This window comes from Crocuta crocuta, unplaced genomic scaffold (genome assembly GCF_008692635.1).
Source record: "Crocuta crocuta isolate KB4526 unplaced genomic scaffold, BGI_CrCroc_1.0 scaffold645, whole genome shotgun sequence".
Lineage (NCBI taxonomy): Eukaryota > Metazoa > Chordata > Mammalia > Carnivora > Hyaenidae > Crocuta > Crocuta crocuta.
This window is the reverse complement of record NW_027530190.1, coordinates 2,707,622-2,730,378: the sequence shown is the minus strand read 5'-3', so window position 1 is coordinate 2,730,378 and position 22,757 is coordinate 2,707,622. Positions and strand designations below refer to the sequence as shown.

Here is a 22,757-nt window from a genome sequence, read left to right as displayed (position 1 = left end):
CATTCAGTAATTTCACAAGATGAACCTCTCTATGCCATTCCTTTCTGATTCAGAAAATGAGCCAGTTTTACAGCTGTCTCTTTAAATAATTTCCATAGGTTCCTATAGATTATGAATAATACCACACAGTGAGTGACATATGAAAAGATTAATACTGTTAACTTTGACTTTCAAAGTAAACCACATAAATCTCTTAACAATTTCATTATAAAAACTCAGAGAATTTGTAAGTATATTAAATTAATCATCAGAAACTTTTGTTTCTGCTGTTTCCAGTGCCACACCAAGAGCTCATCCAGGGAAGGTCTACGGAAGAGGGTCTACTCTGGGGACTTGGAAATATGACCTATTATTAATACAATGTGCAATGTCCAGAAGATTCTAGAACTCTAGTTTGTAAAAGTGGGATCACAGAGGCAACGCATATTTGTTTGAATTGTTTTCTATTTTGTATGTATGTCGGAGGATTTGCTCTGATGCAACAATTAATGTTTTTAGGACACTTGGGGTTTAGTCTTGGGATTTCCACTAATTGTCTGTATGACCTCAGTCAGGCCCATAATGTCTCTTGGCTTTGGTTCTTTCATTTGCCAAATAAAGAGGTTTGATTAGAAGCTCTTAGGACCCCTTATAGCTTTAAATTAATTGTGTTCTAAAATATACATTATGACATAGAAGAAAAATTATCAAAAAAATGAAATGGGTTGATGAGAAGAGAAAAATGTAGATACTGAATTTTTATTCTTTTAATTACCTTAAACAATGAAGATGATAAAAATAATTTGAAGATGATAAACATTTTAAATTCACTGATTTTTTTTATTACAATCTGTTCACCTTAAGGATTTCCCTGATCTTTAGCCAATTGAATGAACACATCACAAATAGTTCAACCACAATATTTCAGCCCATCTTTTCATGCTGCCCATAACTCGTATTTGTCTATGCGTCAATAAGGCCATAATTGAGGGAAAATGAAACCAAACAAGGGAAAAGGATTTTTTAATGTTTAAAAACACAATATTTGGATAGGTGACATTTTTTAAGGACAATGAATGTGGTATGCATAAAAATAATTATTTTACATGGACATATTAGCTAAACTTTCCATCAAAGAAGGAATGGGAGACTTATTCCTACTTGAACCTACACATGACAATAAAAAATAGAAATCATTCTTTTGAACTGTCAAATTCCAGTATGAACCTAAGTGGATTTCTTTTAGCCCAGGCTGCTGACCTACATATCAGGAGATGACAGAACAAATTCCTGGAAGACAATGATATACTGAAAAAGAAATCTAAGGAAATTTTTGCCATTTTTTGGATTCCAGAGAAACTAAAATTAAAAGGGGAGAAATATTGTGAAATTCAAAGCAAAAGCACAGTGAAGTTTATCTAGTGCCAACATTCATTTCTCCCTTGATCTCCTCCAAAACCCCTCTCTTGTGGTCTAAGCCATATATCTACAAGTCCTATGTACCACCTGAGATGGTTTTTTTGTTTTGTTTTGTTTTGCTTTTTTTTGATCCTTCCCCTCTAATCTCCCAGGGCAGGCTACAAGCTCCCAAAACACAAGGACTATAGGACCTTATGCTTTCTGATTCCCCTATAGTAGTAGCCTATCACGGTGCATTGAATATTGATTTCTGCAGAACCATAGTGTACAGATTGAATGGAGAATCTAGTGGAACAGCTGAATCTTTAAGACTCTGCTTCGTGCAGGAGACTCCTGGGTAGGTCATTAACTGGAAAAGCAAAATGGCACACAGGCATTTCAATAGTCAGTGAAGATACTTTGAATTGACATACTAATCCCAATAAAATAAACATAAAAAACAATTTAAAAAATAGCTTCATCCTTCAAGTCATAGTATTCATTGAGTGAAAATAGATTCACTGATATGTAAAGAGGGTGCTTACACTAGCAAAAATCATTCTAAACTCATTAAACTACCTGCATCTGTATTACATATTCTCAGAGGTTCTGCTTTATAAATCTATATGGGAATATTTATAGGAAATACTAAACAAACAAACAAATAAAAAATAACATCAGCCCCCCATAAAGGGAGAATGAGCAACAAAGCGAATACAACATACCCTAAGAAAAAGGTTTGACTAGAGACATGCACATTCAAAGGCCTGGCAGACCACCCACTGACAAGGTTCTTCCCAGCCTCAAGCAGTTGGAGCAACACCCACACATGATTAGTACTTGTTAAATGTTCAGTCATATTATTAATCCACGGAGCAGGGGGAGGCGGAATGCTTGCAATCATTTATAGGACATTTACGGTGACATTATATTAAAGGCAGTAAATAATTCTGATTTCCACGATGTGTTTATTGATTCAGAGTGAAGGTGTAGCCAATGCTCATTTAAGCTTCATTGAACAGGAGAGCACCAAAGCCTTCTTGTCTGTTGCTTCTTTATTTCCCTGCTCCCTCCACTGCATGGAGGCCAGGCATATCAGGTCCGCTTTTGAATCTGCCTCTAATTAGCTATGGGACCTTGAGAAAAAGAAAATGTCTTTTCTTTGTGGGCAATCTCTGCCTCTTCTATAAAATGGGGTGGAGTTTTAAGTGATGATAAACCGCCTGAGTCCCAAGTGCTGTCTGTGTTCAAAATCAAATCCAGATTTCATTTCCAGGATGCAGCTTAGAAAGCTTCCTCTATTTGCCACTTTCTCAAATCTGGTCATAATTTCTCATAAACATTCTTTTATGTAATAAAGCAAATGGCTGAGATTTAAGAACATACATTATTACCCCATGGGATTTAATTTTGAATAGAAAACAAATTCTGCCCATAAATCTCTTTATTTTTCTTCAATTGATTCTGCTGGAAAAAAAATTCTTAATACTGAATTAAATAATTTCTAAGGTCTCTTGCATCCCTAAAATTCTTTGGTCTTCTAAAACGGGTTATTACCGCTTATTTACTTAAATACTTACTGAGCATTTATTATGTGCTGGGCACTGTGTTAGGCACTTAGGTAGATAGTCATTAGTGAACAAAACAGACAAAGACCCCTGCCCTCATGGAGATTCTATTCTAGCAGGAGGAAGAGACACACATTGTTAGACAGCCTGTCAGGGCAGACTCACTGAGAAGTCAGATGTGAGCAAAAACTAGGAGATGAGGGAGTTGGCCATGTGGACATGCGTGGGAAGAGCTAAGTTTCCAAGGCAGGACATTTTGGAGTGTGGCTGAAAAGGCAAGAGGGTAAAGATGGTTGGGATAAAAAAAAAAAGAGGGGGGTGGGGGGAGTATAAACTTGAATCGTCATGCCCCTGGACCAGAGAAATGAAGTTGTTTGGTAAGGAGGAGTTGTCCAGGCTAGGCTGTAGCCTGTATATATCCCAGAAATTCTCTCAGGAGTACATTTTGGGAAGATGAGGGGTCTGGGTGATAGCCAAAGAATGGTGTTTAAAATTTGGATACATAAAACTGTAAGTAAAAGGGGCAAAGGAATACATGATTGATGATTTCTCCTTGTGAGTAGAATATGGCATTCAGGGTCTGGAAGATATTTACTTTCAAGGTTTTCTCTTACTACCAGAGCAGACATTGTATTATATTGTGATGCATCGCTTTTCTTGGTACATGACGAAGACAGATATTTCACATTATAGTACACAAGAAAGAAAGACAAAACACTGTTGGTTGAGCTTTCTATGAGATAGGTCATTGTAGACTGGAGGACTTTCCGGTTTTATTTTCCAACATCATATCCATCATTAAGGGCAACCAGCTTCCAGGTGACAAAGCTCAAAACAGTCTGGGCAGCTTGGGAGGGAAGGGATACGTGGGGCACTCTGAGTCTGTTTGCAAGGTTTTTTTATGATCTGGTGAACCCTCTTGCATCCTGCACAGCTCCCTGGTCTCACTGACCATATTCGTTGTTAAAGCTTCCAGTTCTTAGTCCATGTTAATCTTCTCATTTAATGCTCACAATAACCGTAATGGGGGAAGAGTGTCACTATTTTCAAGATGAAGACCCTGGGGTTCAAAGGAGTCAAATATTTGTCCAAGTGCACATAATATTATGACAGAACCAAGATTCTAATCCAGAAATCTATGGCTAAGTGATTCCAAAGACTGTTTTCTTAACCACCCCTCTATCCACATTCCCTGCCAGCTACCCTCTCTACACACACACACACACACACACACACACACACACACACACGGACATTTCACTTCCAGCCCACCCCTGGACCATAGAAGATGTGATACAACCATAGATTTCTGATCTTCCTCCACTAGGGCCCTTCTGGAAGGTGTGGCCAGCGTGGACTCACAGCATCCCAGCTGTGCCTGGGAGGTGCCGCCATCAGCCACAGTGCAGCCTCTTATTCCTCTTTAGCATCTTCTCACTTCCCCCTCCCCCTGTGACACAGCCACAGATATTGGGCATGACCCACTGCACCCGCATATTGATCAAGGCAGGGCCTGCCCAGGTGAAGCTCAGTCCCTCCTGCCCCAGGATGCCCCCTGGATTCCTGCCATCACCTATGAGCTTCTTCTCAAGTCTCAGAAATGCACGGAGGTCAGGTTGAGCCAGACTCAGTTTTCTAGAACAAAGAGGGAGTCCTTCCAGCCTCTGGGCTTCAGAGAGGCCCCTGAGGATTCCATGGTGATATGTGAGGCAAGTAGAGGAAAGGTAATTACATAATATATTCTAAGAAAACACAATATAACAGGAAGAGCTACTAAGTAGTCTAAGCAAAGCTGCTGTCATGTAAGAAAGAGTCAAAGAAGCAAGTAAAAATATTTCCCAGCTGAGTGACTGACAACCTCCTAGGCTCAGTTTCCATCTGAATTGAGAGAAAATTTTACCTATGCCATGAGGGTAGTTGTGGGGATGAAATGAAATGATGTTTATAAAAATGACATGTCAGAGGCACCTGAGTGGTGCAGTCGGCTAAGGATCCAACTCTTGATCTCGGCTCAGGTCATGATCTCACAGTTCATGAGTTCAAGCCCCGCGTTGTGCTCTGCGCTGATGGTGCAGAGACTGACTGGGATTCTGTCTCTCCTTCTCTGCCCCTCCCCAGCTGGTGCTATCTCTGTCTCTCAAAAATAAATAAAGTTAATTTTTTTTAAAGTAACATGTCAACTATGGGCATTATATAGAAATAAGACTGTGTAGGGGCGCCTGGGTGGCGTAGTCGGTTAGGCGTCCGACTTTCGCTTAGGTCATGATCTCGCGGTTCTTCTGTTCGAGCCCCGCGTCGGGCTATGTGCTGACTGCCGGCTCGGAGCCTGGATCCTGTTTTGGTCTGTGGCTCCCTCTCTCTCTGACCCTCCCCTGCTCACACTGTCTCTCTCTCTCTCCCCCCTAGAAATAAATAAAAAAAAAGAAAAAAGAAATAAGACTGTGTAATAATAAATTCTTTACATTTCTCCATGGCTAGGAACTCCCCTTAAATAACTACCATCTGTATTACTTTCTGAGGGTGTCCATAACACAGTTTCACAAACTAGGTAGCTTAAAACAACACATATTTATTGCCTCACAGTTCAGGTTAGAAGTCTGAAACCAAGGTGTCAGCAGGGTTGGTTTTCTCTGAGGGCTCTGAGAGAGAATCTCTTTTTCTCCTCTCTCAGCTTCTGGTGATTTCTGATGCTCCTTGACTTCTAGATATATCACTTCAATTTCTACCACCATTTTTACATGATATTCTCTGTGTGTCTCCATTTTTACATAGCCATCTTCATATAAGGGCATCAGCCATATTGGATTATGGCCCCACCCTCCCCCCATGACTTCATCCTAACTAATTACATGTGCAATGACCTTATTTCCAAATAAGGTCGCATTTTGAGGTATTGGGAGTTAGAACTTCAACATATCTTCTTGTGGGGATATAATTCAGTTCATTATTCCATCTAATAATTACTAATAATTATAGTAATAACATATGTATATGATACTGATAGACATTACAAAGCATTTCAAGTACATTAAGTAAATTGATATCTTTCAATCAATTGGGTAGGGCAGGAGTCATTATCTCCACTTGGCACAAAGAGCTCTCCTCCGGACAACCTAAGAAAGGTTAAAGATAATAAGTGGCAGAGACAACACTTGAACCCTTATCTTCTGACTCCAAATACATTGTTCTTTCCCCTGGAGACTCACATAAATAACATGTACACTCCCAAAATAACAAGGGAATAGGGAAAAGTGTCACAAAAGCACTACAAAATGCTGTAAGAACTCCAAATACCATCAAAACTATTTGCTGCAGTTTACATACACTTTGCCTATACGTATAACCCATCCATCATGCCCTCATTCACACAGACTCTGGAACACTTGCCAACTGAATGCCTCCCACAAGAAAGCCAATCACAACAGGTGCATCATTAATTCTGTAATTTTAATGAAAATTTTACTAACATGAGGTGTTTGCCTCATATAGTATATAATTTTTTTGCCATAAACTATCCACAACCAGTCTCCTTCTCCAGTCTCTTCTTAGTCATGTCCTCATTTAGAATCCTCTCCTCCAGGCTCCTTCAGGCAGACCTCATGCTGGCACAACCCTGCTGGCTTTGGTTTGCCTCTTCCCCACCTGTACCCATGAAACTGGAGCTGCCTCCATCTCAGCCCTAGAGCATTCAGTCTTGTGTAAAACTCAGCAACGGAGGCTTCTCTAGCTGCAAAAATCCATTTGCCAGGGTGGTTAGAAATAAGCAACTGAGAAACCATAGACAGTATTTTTTCAACTTCATTGTTCCACATGAACTTACAGGTTATTTTCGTGAGGCATCAAAATGTTCTCTAAAATTTCACTTTACGTGTGTGTGTGTGTGTGTGTTTGTGTGTGTGCGCGCGCACACTGCAGGACTCTATGAACCCAGAAGGGAACTAGTCACAATAGATCTCTCAAAAATGAAAATTTTCTTTAGTTATACTCTTCATTGTTCTAGAAAAGAGCTCAAATTTTCAAGTTTCTGCCTCTTGAGTATTGTAGGCTGATGAAATGTTTATCAGAATCTCCTAAGTAAATTTAGTGCTCGACTCACAAGAACAGAACAGGCAGAGAAGTGAGAGGCTCTAGGTACGGATGCCTCTGCCAGCAACAGCACAGCTGGTACAAGTCACACCGAAGCACAGAGAAACAGAACTCAGAGTTTGTGGAAAATCTGTTCAGATTCAGTTGTCAGCTACATAATCAATGATTTATGTAAAGCCCAAATATCCCTCTGAAAAGGCCCCATGGGAATTCTTTCTCCTGTGCTTAGTAATTCCATCTGGACTAGTCTGGAATATTCAGTCATTTCTTTCCTTCCACAGTTAAATTTAGGCGTAAGTCCCACTGATATAATATACTAATAACACAGGGGGCTCGCTCTCTCTTTTAATTTTCTGAAAGAATCAGAGTGACCACATTTTGTTACTCAGTTTTTAACCATTTGGATAATCTTCGAACAATGGTATCAGGAAACTCTCTTAGAGGATTGAAAATGTTCATATGCGTGTTTTTCCAGTTGTTGATTTAGAAAGGTCAATTGCAGAACAACATTCCTTTTAAGCTTTTTATTTTTCAGAGAGAGGGCACACAAGCATGCACACACACGCACACACGCACGCACCTGGGGAAGGGACAGAAAGAGAGAGCAAGACAGAGAGAGAATCCCAAGCAGGCTCCATGCTGTCAGCTGTGGCTCTCTGGGTGTGCTAGTGGCTGCTGTCAAGACTGTATCCAGAAAGGACTGAAGGCTAAGGACCAGCCACTCTTCCCCTGGTGCATCCAGGCTGCAGGTCATGGAAAGACCAGAAGGAAGCACTAGCTCAGGGAAGGTAACAAGTAACATCTGCCACTGGGCTATGTGTCACCATCAGCAGGGCCTGACATCCTCTTCCATTCTACCTGTGACTCATGCATCCAATCGACAGGAGCACTGTCAGCATGTTGGGGTTTTAGAGGAATGGAATGAATATATATATATACATATATGAGATTCCATTTGGTAATATTCCAGAAAAACATTTTTGAGCCAAGTGAGCGGCAGAGGGAATCTAATGAAACCCTTAGCAAAGCCTTCTTTGTTCCTCAGATGTGCAGGTGATAGGAAAGAGGAACCCCACCCAGACTGAGGCTGTTGTGTACTGCTCAAGAGAAGAAGCTGTAAACCTTGAGTCTCCAACAACTGTAGGTTTATTTCACGGTCTCCACCCCCCAATCTCCAACAACAGAGCCTTAAGGGAACAAACAGTCCAGTCAGAAAAATCAGTCGGTCAATAAATATTTACTGACTACTTACTATGTGTCATGCACTCTTCTCAGTGTTGGAGACACTGAGGAGAACAACTTAGAAAAAGCACTGCCCACAGGGAGCTTTCATTTTAGTAATGGAGGGCAGGAAATAAACACAATTAAGATAATTTTAGATAATGACAGATGCTGGGGAGAAGAAGAAATGGGGTATTATGATAGAAAGTGACCCTAGGGAAGACTTGTCTGAGGAGGGGATACTGGAGTTGAGACAAAATCAATGAGAAGGAGGCAGCCACGAAGTGACTGCAGGGAAGAGCATTCTAAGCAGAAAGAACAGCAAGTGCCAAGGCTCTGAGCAAGGAACCAGAGTTACATGTGTGAGGGATGGAAAGAAGATGCATGTGGTTGGATGAGAGTCAATGGAGTGTGAAGAGTGAGAGGAGATGAGGTTGGAAAGGAGAGCAAGAATTTTATTTTCAGAGAATGGATAAGCCATTGGAGGGTCTTAAACTTTTAGAAAGATGAGTCTAGCTTCTGTGTGGAGGATGAACTTTTGGTTCAGATGCAGAAGTAGAGTATATAATGGTGGCCAGGGCAAAGAAAGGAAGAAACAACTAAGGAAAGAGTGAATATGAAGCCTGGGGACACTTCTGTGTGGCATTCCTGCTCCCACTCTATTAGGTCACATGAGTAGCATCAATCAAAGTGAGTCCCCTGCTTCTGCTTATTATCACTTGGAATTATAGGAATACAGGAGAGTTAAGCTTAGCACTGGATTTTGGAGTCACACAGATGAGTTTCAAAGTTTGACCCAAACATAACTAAATTGTGTGGCCCTTCCTTCTGTCTGATTCATTTCCTCATTCAGGTCTTCCAAATCATGAATTCATTCTTCAGCTATTTCCTCCTTCATATTTATCCCACCTTTTTCCTTTATTTCAACCATTATTTTTTGTGTACTTTTTTACATTTTCTAGTTTTTTATTTTCATTTTGCTAACATCTTCCCTTCTTTTATTGTTTATTAGCCTTTTAAAAAATGTCTTGTATGTACCTCAGTGTTTCTCTTATGTAGGAATCTAGAATCCAGTAGGTTATTTGTTGGCCAGTTGGTTTTGGAAGAGACTCTGCTCCTCAAATGTCTTGCTGTTTTGGCCTGTGAGTTAATCTTCCCCTGGGGCTTTCAGCCAGACTCAGTTCTCCAATAGAGTCCTGTCAGCTCCAATAAACTCAGGGGGCAGGACATAGATGAGCCCCAGGCCCAGTAAAACCTCAACTGACCCCTCCCCATCCTACAAAATAACTTGTCCAGTCAGGTCTTCACCTTTGCTTCTCAGAAGGAAGTCACCTTAGGAGACCAGTGGCTTTCCCACCCCTGGAGCCTATGGAAGTAGGAAGGTATAAAAGCAAATGCCCAAGGTCAGTTTTCCCCCCAAGTTTTTTGTTACTGTTGTTTGAGGTTCTTACCAACACAGGTCTCCTGCCTTGTGTGATCTGGCTCCAAATTTCACACAACTAGAGCAGTTGATCCCAAGACTATCCAGGGGAAGCAGCAAGAGTAGAACTACAACAGTCCTTCTTCCCCATTTTACCCTCCCACAGCCCTGCAGAACTATCTCTTGCCCCAGACCAAAGAAGCCACCTGACTGAGGTTGGGTTGCCCAGGAAAACAGGCTCCGAAACAGAGACTGGTGAACAGAAGGCTCTTGAAGAAGTGCTCTGGGAGCACTGCTGAGAATGGGAGGGAAAAAGTATGGTGATACAATTTCACAGGGAGCCCTGAAGTGGGGGTGGTCCTTCCAAGTTGTTCTGAGATAGAGCAAGTGTGCCAGGCCTTTACACCCACACGGTGCCTGATCACTGATTTCAAGCTGCCCCAGGAAGTGGATATGGCCTTGAGCAAAGTGACTGTCTTCACCAAGGGGGTCTCCCGGAGAAGTTATCAGCTCAGGCCTGTCAGCCAGCAGTGCACCCAACACTTGGGGAAATAAGTCTCTCCTTCCTGAAAAGGGAGCTGGGGGCACATCATGGCCCCCACTGCACCACTCCATACACTCACCAGTTAATAATAGCCCCCGCTGCCCAAGGAGGGCAGTTTTCTAATTTTTCTTTACAGGCCCTCCGAGGTTTTAGGAGGAAGAGAGGATAGGAAGCCAGCAGTCATGCTAGGTCAGCATTTTGGTCAAAGCCATAGGGCACCCTGGAAATTTTACTCGTGAGGAACTGTGTAACTCATTTCTTTCTTCAGAAGCTAAGTCACAGAACCAAGCAAAGTGAACTCAATGTAGAAAAAGACACAACAAAGTAGCTTGTCCTTCAAGAAGCTTATCAGTGAAGGAAAAGAGTAATATACTAACGCCCATAGGGGCTATCAGAATTAAACATGTTCTTTTTTTTTGAATAGTTTATTGTCAAGTTGGTTTCCATGTGACACCCAGTGCTCATCCCCACAAGTGCCCTCCTCCATGCCCATCACCCCCCTTCCCTTCTCCCCCATCCCCATCAGCCCTCAGTTTGTTCTCAGCATTCAAGAGTCTCTCATGGTTTGCCTCCCTCCCTTTCCCCAACTATTTTTCCACTTCTCCTCCCCCATGGTCCTCCATTAAGTTCCTCCTAATCCTCCTATACATGCAAACATATAGTATCTGTCCTTCTCTGCCTGACTTATTTCCCTCAGCATAACACCCTCAAGGTCCATCCATGTTGCTACACATGGCCAGATTTCATTCTTTCTCATTGCCATGCATGTTCTTTACCCTAATGCTTAAGAGCTCTAGACTATTTCTTTTCCTCATTTATTGTGTTTACTTTTTCACGGAACTTCTAATTCTTCCGTGAATCTCTGCCTTTGAGCTATCACTGCTTCCAACTTTGTAGGCAGCACTTTCCTTGACGTAGAATTCTCAAGTATTAAATGTATGTGGATCCAACTTGGCTTGTTAGAATAGTGGATAAAATAGAAAATGATTCCTGCTTAGAAAACATGAAAAATACATACTGTAAGACCAAGGCAGAAGTCAGGTCTTGTGAGATGAGAGACAAACCAGGATTCCAACTAGGTCAGTTGCTTTTAAAGTCCTCTCCAGCTTTTCACAGAGGAGACAGTATGGATGTTAAGCGAAGAGGCAAGTTCTGGTTCTGGCTCCTGCAACTCATTCCTGTAACACCTCTGGTGTTGTTTCCTGTCCCAGGGGTCATGCTTTTCTTCCCGTGATTCCAAACACCCAGAGAAGCCAGCTTGAAGACAGACTGAACACCCAGGAGCGCACCATCGCCCTCCTCCTTGAACAAGCCTTCCGCATCAAGGAAGACATCTCTGCTTGTCTTCAAGGGACCCATGGCTTTCGAAAAGAGGAGTCGCTTGCCAGGAAGCTACTGGAAAGCCACATCCAGACCATCACGAGCATCGTCAAAAAACTGAGCCAAAATATTGAGGTAATTCTTCATTTCTCATACGTTGGTATCATTGCTTGACAACGATGATCAACCACCAATAACATTTTCAACTACAGAAATGATTCACTAGAGCTTAAGTTTAAATGATTACAACATGTTGCCCCAGAGGAAAACAGTTCAACTTTTCAACTGCTCATGTGTGCCAAAAAGTAGAAGGAAATTCTATTCAAAAAACATTTAATATCTATTTTGTGACAGCAGAGAGAATTGTTTAACAGTACATCAGATATTGTGCTAACGTGCTTATTTTCATCTCAATTTCCGAGATTCTTTTCGTGGAATTGTTTTAAGAAGAGCTTTTCCTAATGCACTGGCAATGATGGTTCAGAGGCCCATCAGAGTCTGACCCCAGCCCACTCTCTTCCTATCTCCCACCCCCTCACTTCTTTCACTGTGACCAACACTGGCTCCCAGCTCTTCCTACAAGACCCCAAACATGTTCTGGCTTCAGGGCCTTGGCATGTCCAATCCACTCTGGCTGAATCATCTTCCCCTGGACATTTCCGTGAGATGTTCTCCTTTGCCTTGAAGTCTCTGCTCAGTTAGGACCCTATCAGAGTGGATTCCCTCGGCACTCTGTAAAATAGCACCCTTCCCTAACCAGCAGTCACAATCTTCCTTAAAACCTTACATTATAGTCATAGCACGTATCCATGTGATAAGCAAACTTACAGTCTATATTTGTTCACTGTTTTCCCCTTCTAATATATGAATACATATATTCTAATGTATAAAGGCAAAGATTCTGTTTTTATCATTATTAAACCACACAACAGATGACAACAGCACTTGGTAGGTAGTCAGCACTCTACATATTTCTCAGATTAATGATGTTTAAGATGTTAAATGGAAAATAGAATTTCTGATCACAAAAGAAAATATCTATCTGGGTTAAACTAAAATAAACAGGATTTCACTACAAGTCTTTCAGCATTTTTAAAGTGCCAATAAGCATGATGAATCTGGGGTAGCAATTTTCAGGCAAGAATCCCAGAGAATGCACTTCGGGAAACTGACTGAAAATTTGCAGAATTATCATGAAAATTCCCGCAATAAATGTCCTCTTTTACTGTCAGAGAATATAGTGGATTTGACAAACAGACAAACGAAACTCATGCAATTAACCCAGCAAAGGTTTCCTTAGGACTTTGTTTATAAGGCAAAGGACATTTATTAATTTATTTTCTATCTGTAGGGTGTGGCAAACCCTGTGATGCATTCGAGGGAGTATGGAAGTTTAAAAAAAAAAATCTTAGTGAACTTTTAAAAGGTACTTTATTGGTATTTAGCACACACTGAATTGCCCCCAGTGCCTACAAGTCAGTACCACTTCTCTAAGTGGTGAAAGGTGCTTCTAGCATAATAGTGGTAAGAGAGTGACAAGGGGTTAGTTAGCGGCTCAGTGCCTCTGACATGATGACCAGACTAAGTAGAGCACTAGCACTAAAATAAGTTGCTAATTTAAAAGTCAAAACTGGGGCGCCTGGGTGGCTTAGTCGGTTAAGCGTCCGACTTTCGCTTAGGTCATGATCTCACGGTTCGTGGGTGCGAGCCCCGCGTCGGGCTCTGTGCTGACTGCCAGCTCAGAGCCTGGAGCCTGTTTCAGAGTCTGTCACTCCCTCTCTCTCTGGCCCTCCCCTGCTCACACTGTCTCTCTCTCTCTCTCTCTCTCTCCTAGAAATAAATAAAACATTAAAAAAAATTTTTTTAAATAAAATAAAAGTCAAAACTTGCTGGTAATTGACGAGAGAGTAGCATCCTCAGAATTGAGAAATGGCTGTTACGTGGTTGATGATATTTGTCAAAATCCATTTAGATATACAATTTGATTCATACCTTTTAATATATATTAATTATACCTCAGTAAAATACCTCAGTACCTTCATTTTTAAAAAATGTTTTTAATGTTTATTCATTTTTGAGAAGACAGAGCCTGAGAGGGGAAGGGGCAGAGAGAGAGAGGGAGACACGGAATCTAAAGCAGGCTCCAGGCTCTGAGATGTCAGCACAGAACCTTATGTAGGGCTTGACCTCACTGAGGGCAAGATCATGACCTGAGCTGAAGTCGGATGCTTAGCTGACTGAGCCACCCAGGCGCCCCTTTAGAAATCTGGTTAAGGGCTTCTTTTCCTATAATAACTGATTGTTTTAGGCTAGCTCTGAAAAAAAGACAAAATATTTTCCAAAAACTGTAAAATCTCAAAATATTTGCCATCTTGTTAAGGGGTTAGAGTTTATACAGAAATGAGGAGGCCTGGTCTACGCAGAAAACTGAATTCAAGAATATTTTAGTCTATAGATAACATAGTTAAAACATTATAAAGAAAAAAAAGAAAAAAACATTATAAGGAAGAAAGTATTAGACTGCCTTTACTAAATAATTAAGACCGCAATGTGCTCTTTATAGCAAAATAGGTGCTATTCAAATATTTTTTAAAAACCTAAACTCACTAATGAGGTCAGTCCATTGCAAACTGACCAGCAAGAGAGCTTTGAGTGTGAACTGAAGCTTGACTTGGGTCTATGAATGGAGTGAAATAAAAATGTTTTTAATCAACCATAATTGTAACAGTTGCTTGTTCCTTTTATATTCAAATGATTTGTTTTTCAAGCTGGCAGCTAATTACAAATTTTTAAAGTAATTTATTTTAAACTCAAGGGAAGAGGATTTTATGTATCACATTTCTTTTGTTTATTTATTTTGTTTCTTCTTCCCACCGACTTCTAAGAGCAATACTTGTTCACTGGAATTATTTTGAAAGCTTAAGAAAAAATGTTTAAACCTGGGAAAAAATTGGTGCAATTCGACTCCCAAATGGCAATCTCTACAAACACCCAGACTCATTACCCTCAAGTTCTTCCACATAGTCCATTAGGAGGCTGAGACTACATTTGTAAGCATAATCTTTAATATAAAATTATATCATAAACTCTCATATGTCCTTAAAGGTTTTTTATTTATTTGTATGACAGAGAGCGAGCGAGCAGGGGAGGGTCAGAGAGAGAGGGAGACAGAATCTGAAACAGGCTCCAGGCTCTGAGCTGGCTGTCAGCACAGAGCCTGACACAGGGCTCGAACCCACAAACCGTGAGATCATGACCTGAGCGGAAGTCGGCGCTTAACCGACTGAGCCACCCAGGCGCCCCCTTAAAGGTTCTTTGTACAGTGCACACACCATGATTTGCTAAATTATTCTGTTAATATTAAAATACCCTTGTTCATAGTATATGTCTGTATTTGGCTCATTTCCATAGCATATATTCTTAGAAGTGGAACTCGAGGGTGTGGACACTGTAAAGGCTCTTGATGCATGTTGCCAAATTGGTTTCCGGAAAGTTTATACTTACTTACACTTCCATTAGCATGACACGAAAGCGCTTTTTCACTGTGCCTACACCAGCACTGAGATGTATTGTTTTAACTTTACTGATATGATGGGATAGATGTGAGATCTTACTCTCTTATTCACTTTTTAAAAGTGACGACAACGCTTTGCATTTTTCTCTGCCCATCATCTATTATTGTCATTTGCCAATTTATCTTTTGGAGTTTCAGTGCTTTTTAATTCTTATGGATTTGATGAGCTTTTCTATTAATTGAGGATAATAGCTGCTGGTGGCTTGGCAAATGTTTAACAACCAGCCAGCAAATATTTTCTGGAGGATAAAACTCTGGTTGGAGTGTTTGCGTATTTCCATGGTGTTAATAGTCTCACTGTGATTGATTTCAAACACCAAAACACCAAACACAAAGATGGGAAATGATATGCACAACTGGCTTTCACCAACAAATGCATGCTGATTGCAGCACAGAGCTGAAATCTGGGGCAAGAACATTTGTTATAAATGTTTTTCTAGTTTCTTGTTTGTATTTCAGTTATATTTACAATGTTTCTATCGAGTTTTACATAAGGCTAAACATTCCAATATTTTGCTCTGTGATTTCTCTCATTATTTTTAAAATAGAAATTTCTTCATTTAGAATTCAAATAATCACCTCTATTATGTGTTATTTTTATGACTTAACTTTTTATATTTTTAAACTACTTTTCTAAAATCTATATTGATGTGTCTCATGAGGTAAGGACCTAAACTCATTGTTTTCTGAATAAATAACCAGAGATCCCAACACCATTTGTGAAATTCCTCCCCCACTAATTTGTGAGCCTCAAGTATAGCACATTTCTTTTTTTTTTTTAATATTTATTTGTTTTTGAATGAGAGACATAGCATGAGTGGGGGAGGAGCAGAGAGAGAGGGAGACCCAGAATCCAAAGCAGGCTCCAGGCTCTGAGCTGTCAGCGCAGAGATGGACCCAGGACTCAAACTCATTAACAGTGAGATCATGCCCCAAACCAAAGTCAAACACTCAACTGCCACCCAGGCGTCCCAGCACATTTCTTTCTTATATGAAGGTCTTACCAAGGTCTTCATTACTTATTTACGTATGCATATCTATTCGGCTACACTTGATTTATTTATTATCATCTCCTATGCTTTAGTGTTTAGTAGAGCAAATTCCCTTTCATCACTATTCTTTACCAGAACAAAACAAAATAACATCTACTGCTATAGTCTGAAATGTGTGTGTCTCCCTGCTCCCCCAAAATGCGTATGTTGAAATCTAATGTCCCATGTGACGGTGTTAGGTGGGGTCTCGTGATTAGGACCAGTGCCCTCCTACAAGATTCCCCTAGCCCCTGCCACCACGTGAGGACACAGTAGGAAGTAGGCAGTTTGCAGTCGAGGAGAGGGCTCTTGCCAGAACTGGACGAAGCCGGCACCCTGACCTTGGACTTCCAGCCTCCAGAACCGTGAGAAATACATGTCTGTTGCTTATTAGGTACTCAGTCTGTGGTATTTTGTTAGAGCAGCCTGAATGGACTAAGACACAGTCATGCAAAAATAAATGAAAACAACAACAAGAAACCTCCAGCTAGGATTCTGGACACTTCTATGTTTTCAATTAAAGGTTTGTTTTCGTTTTTTTGTTTTGTGGGTTTGTGGGGTTTTGGGGCTCTTGGGTTGTTTCAACCTGCCAGTTTACAAATGAGGAGGATCCCGTATATGGTCTTTAAATTTTCTATGATTCATTTGCTACAAAAGTTCTTTCCTCAAAAAATTGGTAAACATAAATTTAGACATAGTTCAGGCCTTGATCTAATATAGCAACTAAACTTTAATGCTTCCCCAAATCATGAACTGGTCTTATACTCTCACCTTTTTACAAATAAATACAAGTTTTTAAAAAATATATGCCTTCACTTTACTTTGGATTTTGTCTGAGTGCCAACTAAGTTAGAAAGTTTTGCTATAGATAAGCAGAATTTTTTAAAAATTAATACTTACATGTAAGTGTGAATAATCTACTGTTCTTGACCACCAGCCTGGTCGTATAAGATAGTCAGCTCTGTTTCAGAATACCAAGACCTACCGAAGACATGACTAAGAATACCCACAGAGAAAATCTAAATAAATTTCAAGCCGGGGCGCCTGGGTGGCTCAGTTGGTTAAGCGTCTGACTTCAGCTCAGGTCATGATCTCACGGTTCGTGGGTTCAAGCCCCATGTCAGGCTCTGGGCTGACAGCTAGCTCAGAGCCTGAAGCCTATTTCAGATTCTGTGTCTCCTTCTCTCTCTGACCCTCCCCTGTTCATGCTGTCTCTCTCTCTCTCAGAAATAAATAAAATTTTAAAAAATTTTAATAAATAAACTTCAAACCATAAATCTCTCATGTTCTCTAAAAAATCTAGAATAAGCCTCATCACTCCTTGTGAGTAGAACAGTTTGATTCAGATTTGCTTATGTTAATTGTATTAGCTTCACTGTGCTTCTGATTCAATCTATAAAGGGCCTTGTTTTTGTGAAAAGCTTTTGTATCAATGAAGGCCAAATGGCATCTCGTGGCCATAACAGAACAATAAGTATGTTTTATTTGGCCTGTATTCTGTTTATATAAGATTTTGACTAAGATGTCAATATTTAAAAAATTGAAAGATTTAACCTAAAATCTAGATTTCTGGCTTGTGTTGAACGACCATTCTTACAACAATCATCTAGAATCAAGCCACCTCTGCCTTCCTCAGATAAAGCAGGGACTGCCTCTCTCTGACACAGGACTCTCACTCATTTTCGCTGTCAGCCTCATTAGGAAAGGCTTTCAATTTTGCAACCTCTGCTTACATTTTCTTATCATGGGGTGTAGGAAATTAATGGGACTTTTCCCTTAAAATTACAGATTTTAGAACACCAAATAAGAGCTCGAGACCAGGCGGCCACAGGAACTAATTTTGCAGTCCAGGAGCTAAACACCAGGCACCTTCAAGGAGTTGGAGATCTTCGAGGCAGAGTGGCCAGGTGAGGAGAAGCCTATCAATGAACAGCAGTCAGTTCTTGCCCCCTGAATTCTCATTCCCAAGTAAGTTTCAGATGGTAGAAAAGTAGATACTGTCTTCACATTACGCTAAACTGATGAGATGTTAGTTGAGAAAGTGTATAATACAATTTGAAAGCCTCATGCTACCTGTGAGATTCAAGGGTTCTCTAAAAGGCCCCTTACACAGAATGTCCAGTTTGGTTCCATCTGCAAGTGACAAGAAATGTATTATATTTACAGCCCTCAACCATCTAAATGCCAACAGCTATACAAAGACCCACCCTCAAGGCCACACACAAAATTCCCAGATGAGTCAAATTCTAATGATTAAAATATTTAAAATATATAAGAATTACATATAAAAGTCTAACAAAAGGAATTTACTTCCAAATGGATATAATTTTGAATAACATCTTTCAAACACTATTTCTAAATCAAAAGAATTAATGCTCTACAGTTTAACGAAAATCTGTGGGTATTGACAGTGGCAGGGCCACTCAAGTAGACATATCAAAGATCACTTGTGAATGGCTGACTATAGACACCTTTGCAACTCGACATCTTCTGCCATCACCTCCTTACTCTCTCTTCTGGAATGCTCAACCTCCATCTTGTTAATCTGCTCTAAAATGTTAATGACCAAATAACAATTAGGTGATTAACACCTAAGCCAAACTTCTTTTAGAGTTGAAGTTTGGCTTATTGAATGGAATCTATCCATTCAATTCAACCATTCAATTCAACAACAAAAATGTATTAAGCTATATGCCATATACCCAGATGCCAAGCAGTGTGCTGGGATTCAGGGATTCACTTCCAATTCCTCACGACCCCTAGTTTGTGGTCTCTCTGGGAAAACAAACTCCAAATGTAAGTGATTAGATAAACACTATAATGAAAGTTCGAGGTGCTATGGGAATATCCAAATCAGACTGAGGCATAGGGAAGTCTTCCTGGAGGAGGTGACACCGGAAATTAGTTTTGAAGCATCCGTAGAAGTTATCTAGACAAGGAAGGACGACAGGAAATGCACTTTACATAGGAGGGAAAATAAGTGCAAACAAACTGAGGGATGAATTACTGTGACATGTTCAAAGGGCTACCTGTAAGAAGAGTGTTTTAGCTTTGGTACTTTGGGGTTTGCATTTAGGGAGAGATGGGAGATTGGGAGATGAAGCTAACAAGTGGTCCAGATCGGATGCTGAGGGATCTTGTGGGCCAAGGTAAGAAGTTTGAACTTTATATAGAAGGTTGTAAGTAACCATGGTAAGATTATAAGTAAGAGAGAGGAAAGATTTAGGAACATTCTAGAGGGAGGAGGGCAAGATGGTGGAGAAGTAGGGAACTCTGTACATTTCACTCGCCCCCATATCTCACATGGAGAAGGCCTGAAGCCTGCAAGTTTATATTTCCAGCAATTTCAATGGGGCACGCGGACTGAGATCTGGAAACGAGGCCTAGCCTGGGATATAGAGCACAGCCCACCTTGGCTACGCCCCTGGCACAGGGAGTTTACACACCCAAAAAAGTGAGTTGCAACGCTTGGTTCAAGAAGGGACTGGAGCGCCGCCACTCTTCTCTCTACAACCACCAAGGCAGGACCCCTGAGGGACGCACTGGNTGGATGTAAATTCTACACCTACCTACCTTTTCATCTCTTTCTCTCTGGAGTAATCAGACTATATAGTTTCTCTGCATAGCATCATTGTTTTTTTTTTTCACCTCTTCTCCAACCATATTCCACTCTTTCGCTCTTTGAAAAAAGCTTCTTATTTCTTCTACCTGCTCATTACATTTCCAATTTCACCTAATCCCCACCTTGTCATTTCTCTCTTTCTCTATGCTCTTCCACCAGCACTGCATACACCCAGCTATTTATTTGTAGCTGGGAAATCTGGTTCCATGCTTTAAATTGTTCTTTGTCTATTGGGCTTCTTCTTTTTTCCTTTTCTTTTCTTCTTTTTTCTTTTTTATGTATTTTTATTTCTTATTATTCGCCTTCCCTCCTTCCTCTTTTTTCTTTTTTGTTTTCCCTTTCGGTTTGTGTGTTTGTTGGATTTGTCTGTGTGTTTGTGTGCCTTTGTTCCCTGTGTGTTTGTCTGTCTGTTTTCTTCTCCAGGCTACCTAAAGAAACAAGCCAAAGTACACATGGTGGAGAGTCCCAAATACCTCTAAGAGTAGGAAAATAAAATAATCAAGGTCTCAACAAGAGAGACCAAGAGATACCATTCAAAGAACTCCTTCTGAACCGACAGTACCTGGACAAAGGAATATTCTAGTAGTAGCTAAGTTGGTGGGGTACAGAAGGGAAGCATGAAAATGAAAGGAAGCCCACTGCATGCAGTAAACAAGATGGGAAATGGCAAAGGCCCTAAACTAACGCACTAGCCATGAAAGTCTAGAGCAGGTAACAGACATTAGGAAAACAGAATCTACAAAGTACCTATGTGTACACACACACAGATACGTATTTATATTATGTATAAATAAATGTTTATACATCTAAAATATACAAAATTATATATTTCCTTATATAATATCTGATACACACAAAGGAAAGCGTTTGGGTAAGTTGTGAAGCAATGTAATAAAATAAACACTAACAAACCCACCATCCTACTTAGATGTGCCATGACTTTACAAAGATAAACACCAAACATCTGTTTTGAATAAAACTTGGAATTTGGTTCCACTTAGTGGTGTGCTGATGACACCTCAACTATTTTTTTTCTGCAAACCATTATAAACCCAGTATTCTATTTTTCTAAATCCTGCCTTACATATAAGACAAAATAACAGATTTAAGTGAAGCCAAGACATGAATGGAATAATATTAAGAACAAAATATACAATTCTTTTTGCTCAGCTTCAATTTCTATTTTTCTTTTTTGTTTCCTTTTTAAAAAATAAAAATTATTTCTATTTTTTTTTATATTTTTATTTATTTCTAGGAGAGAGAGAGAGAGACAGCATGAGCAGGGGAAGGTCAGAGAGAGAGGGAGACACAGACTCTGAAATAGGCTCCAGGCTCTGAGCTGGCTGTCAGCACAGAGCCCGACGCGGGGCTCAAACCCACAAACCGCGAGATCAGGACCTAAGTGAAAGTCGGTCGCTTCACCGACTAAGCCACCCAGGTGCCCCAAAAATTATTTCTATTTAAAGTCTACAACATGATTTGATATATACATGCATTGTAAAATGATTACTGCAAACTAATTAACATATCTTCAAACATAGTGACCATTTTATGTGTGTGGTAAGAGCACCTGAAATCTACTTTCTTAGCATATTTCCATTATTCAGTATAACATTATTAACTCTAGTCCTCACACTTTATATAAGGTCTCTAGGCATAGCCTTCCTACCTAACTGCAACTTTGTACTCTTTGACCAACATTACCCCATGTGCCCCACCTTCACACCCTGGCTAACATTCTAGTCTTTGCTTCCATATATTTTACTTTTTCAGGTTCCATATGAGATCATGCAGTTTCTTTTTTCTTTCTGTGTCTATCTTAATTAACTTAGCATAATGTCCTCCAATTTTATCTATGTTTTCACAAATGGCAATATCTCATTTTTTGAGTCTGAATAATAATCAGAATGTCTGTGTGTGTGTGTGTGTGTGTGTGTGTGTGTGTGAGACCATTTCTTTATCTATTCATCTGTCAACAGACACTTAGGTTGTTTCCATATCTTGGCTATTGTGAATGTTGCTACAGTGAACATGGGAGTGTGGGACGGCAGATATTCCTTCCAAGTACTGATTTCATTTCCCTGGGATGTACATCCAGAAGAGGCTTTGCTGAATGATGTAATAGTTCTATTTTCAGTTTTTTGAAGAACCTTCATACTGTTTTCTACAATGTACCAGTTTACATTCTTACCAACAATATACAAGGGTTTTCTTTTCTCTACCTACTAGTCAACGTTTGTTATCTTTTTATTATTTTGATAACAGCCACCCTAACAGGTGTAGGGTAATATATCATTGTGGTTTTGATTTGCAGTTTCCTGATGATCAGTGATGCTGAGCACCTCTTCATGTACTTGCTGGTCACTTGTATGTCATCTGTGGATAAATGTCCATTCAGATGCTTTGTCCTTTTTAAAAAAATATTTACTTTTGAGAGAGAGAGATTGAGGCGGGAGAGGGCAGAGAGAGACGGGGACAGAAGATCTGAAGCAGGCTCTGTTCTGACAGCAGAGAGCCCGATGCGGAGCTCCAACTCATGAACTGTGAGATCAGAACCTGAGCCAAAGTTGGCGGCCGCTTAACCAACGAAGCCACCCAGGTGCCCCCACTCTTGTCCGTTGTTTAATCTTGTGGTTATTTAAAGCTATCTCTTTTTTTCTATGGTCCCGGGGGACTTTCAAATGAGCCCCCTCAGCTCTCAGAGCTGGGTGATTTGGAAGCCAGTCTCTCAGGTGGCAGCTGTAAAGGCTGGAGTGCTGGATGTGTGGTCCAAACCCTCACTCCTCAGGAAGAAGCTGAGGCTTGGGGGTCCCCTCCCAACTGTAAGGCACGGTGCCAAGAACGGGGTTTGCAGCATGAGTGTGTGTCTCAGCTTTTCCTTCCCATTTCAATGTGGGTATATTCTTTTTAAAAATTTTTTTAATGTTTATTAATTTTTTAAATGTTTTATTTATTTCTAGGAGAGAGAGAGAGACAGTGTGAGCAGGGGAGGGC

At 40.3% G+C, this 22,757-nt stretch overlaps 1 protein-coding gene across 4 annotated transcripts in view; it reads left to right on the top strand.

Annotated features, from left to right (window-relative positions):
* Positions 1 to 22,757, top strand: part of FAM81B (family with sequence similarity 81 member B) — a 54,798-nt gene that overhangs the window by 4,024 nt on the left and 28,017 nt on the right. For all 4 annotated transcript variants that reach the window (XM_077765205.1, XM_077765204.1, XM_077765206.1 and 1 more), the window contains 2 exons: positions 11,428 to 11,671; positions 17,930 to 18,048. In XM_077765205.1, coding sequence (XP_077621331.1) covers positions 11,428 to 11,671; positions 17,930 to 18,048 — 363 coding nt within the window. The remainder of the gene's footprint in view (positions 1 to 11,427; positions 11,672 to 17,929; positions 18,049 to 22,757) is intronic.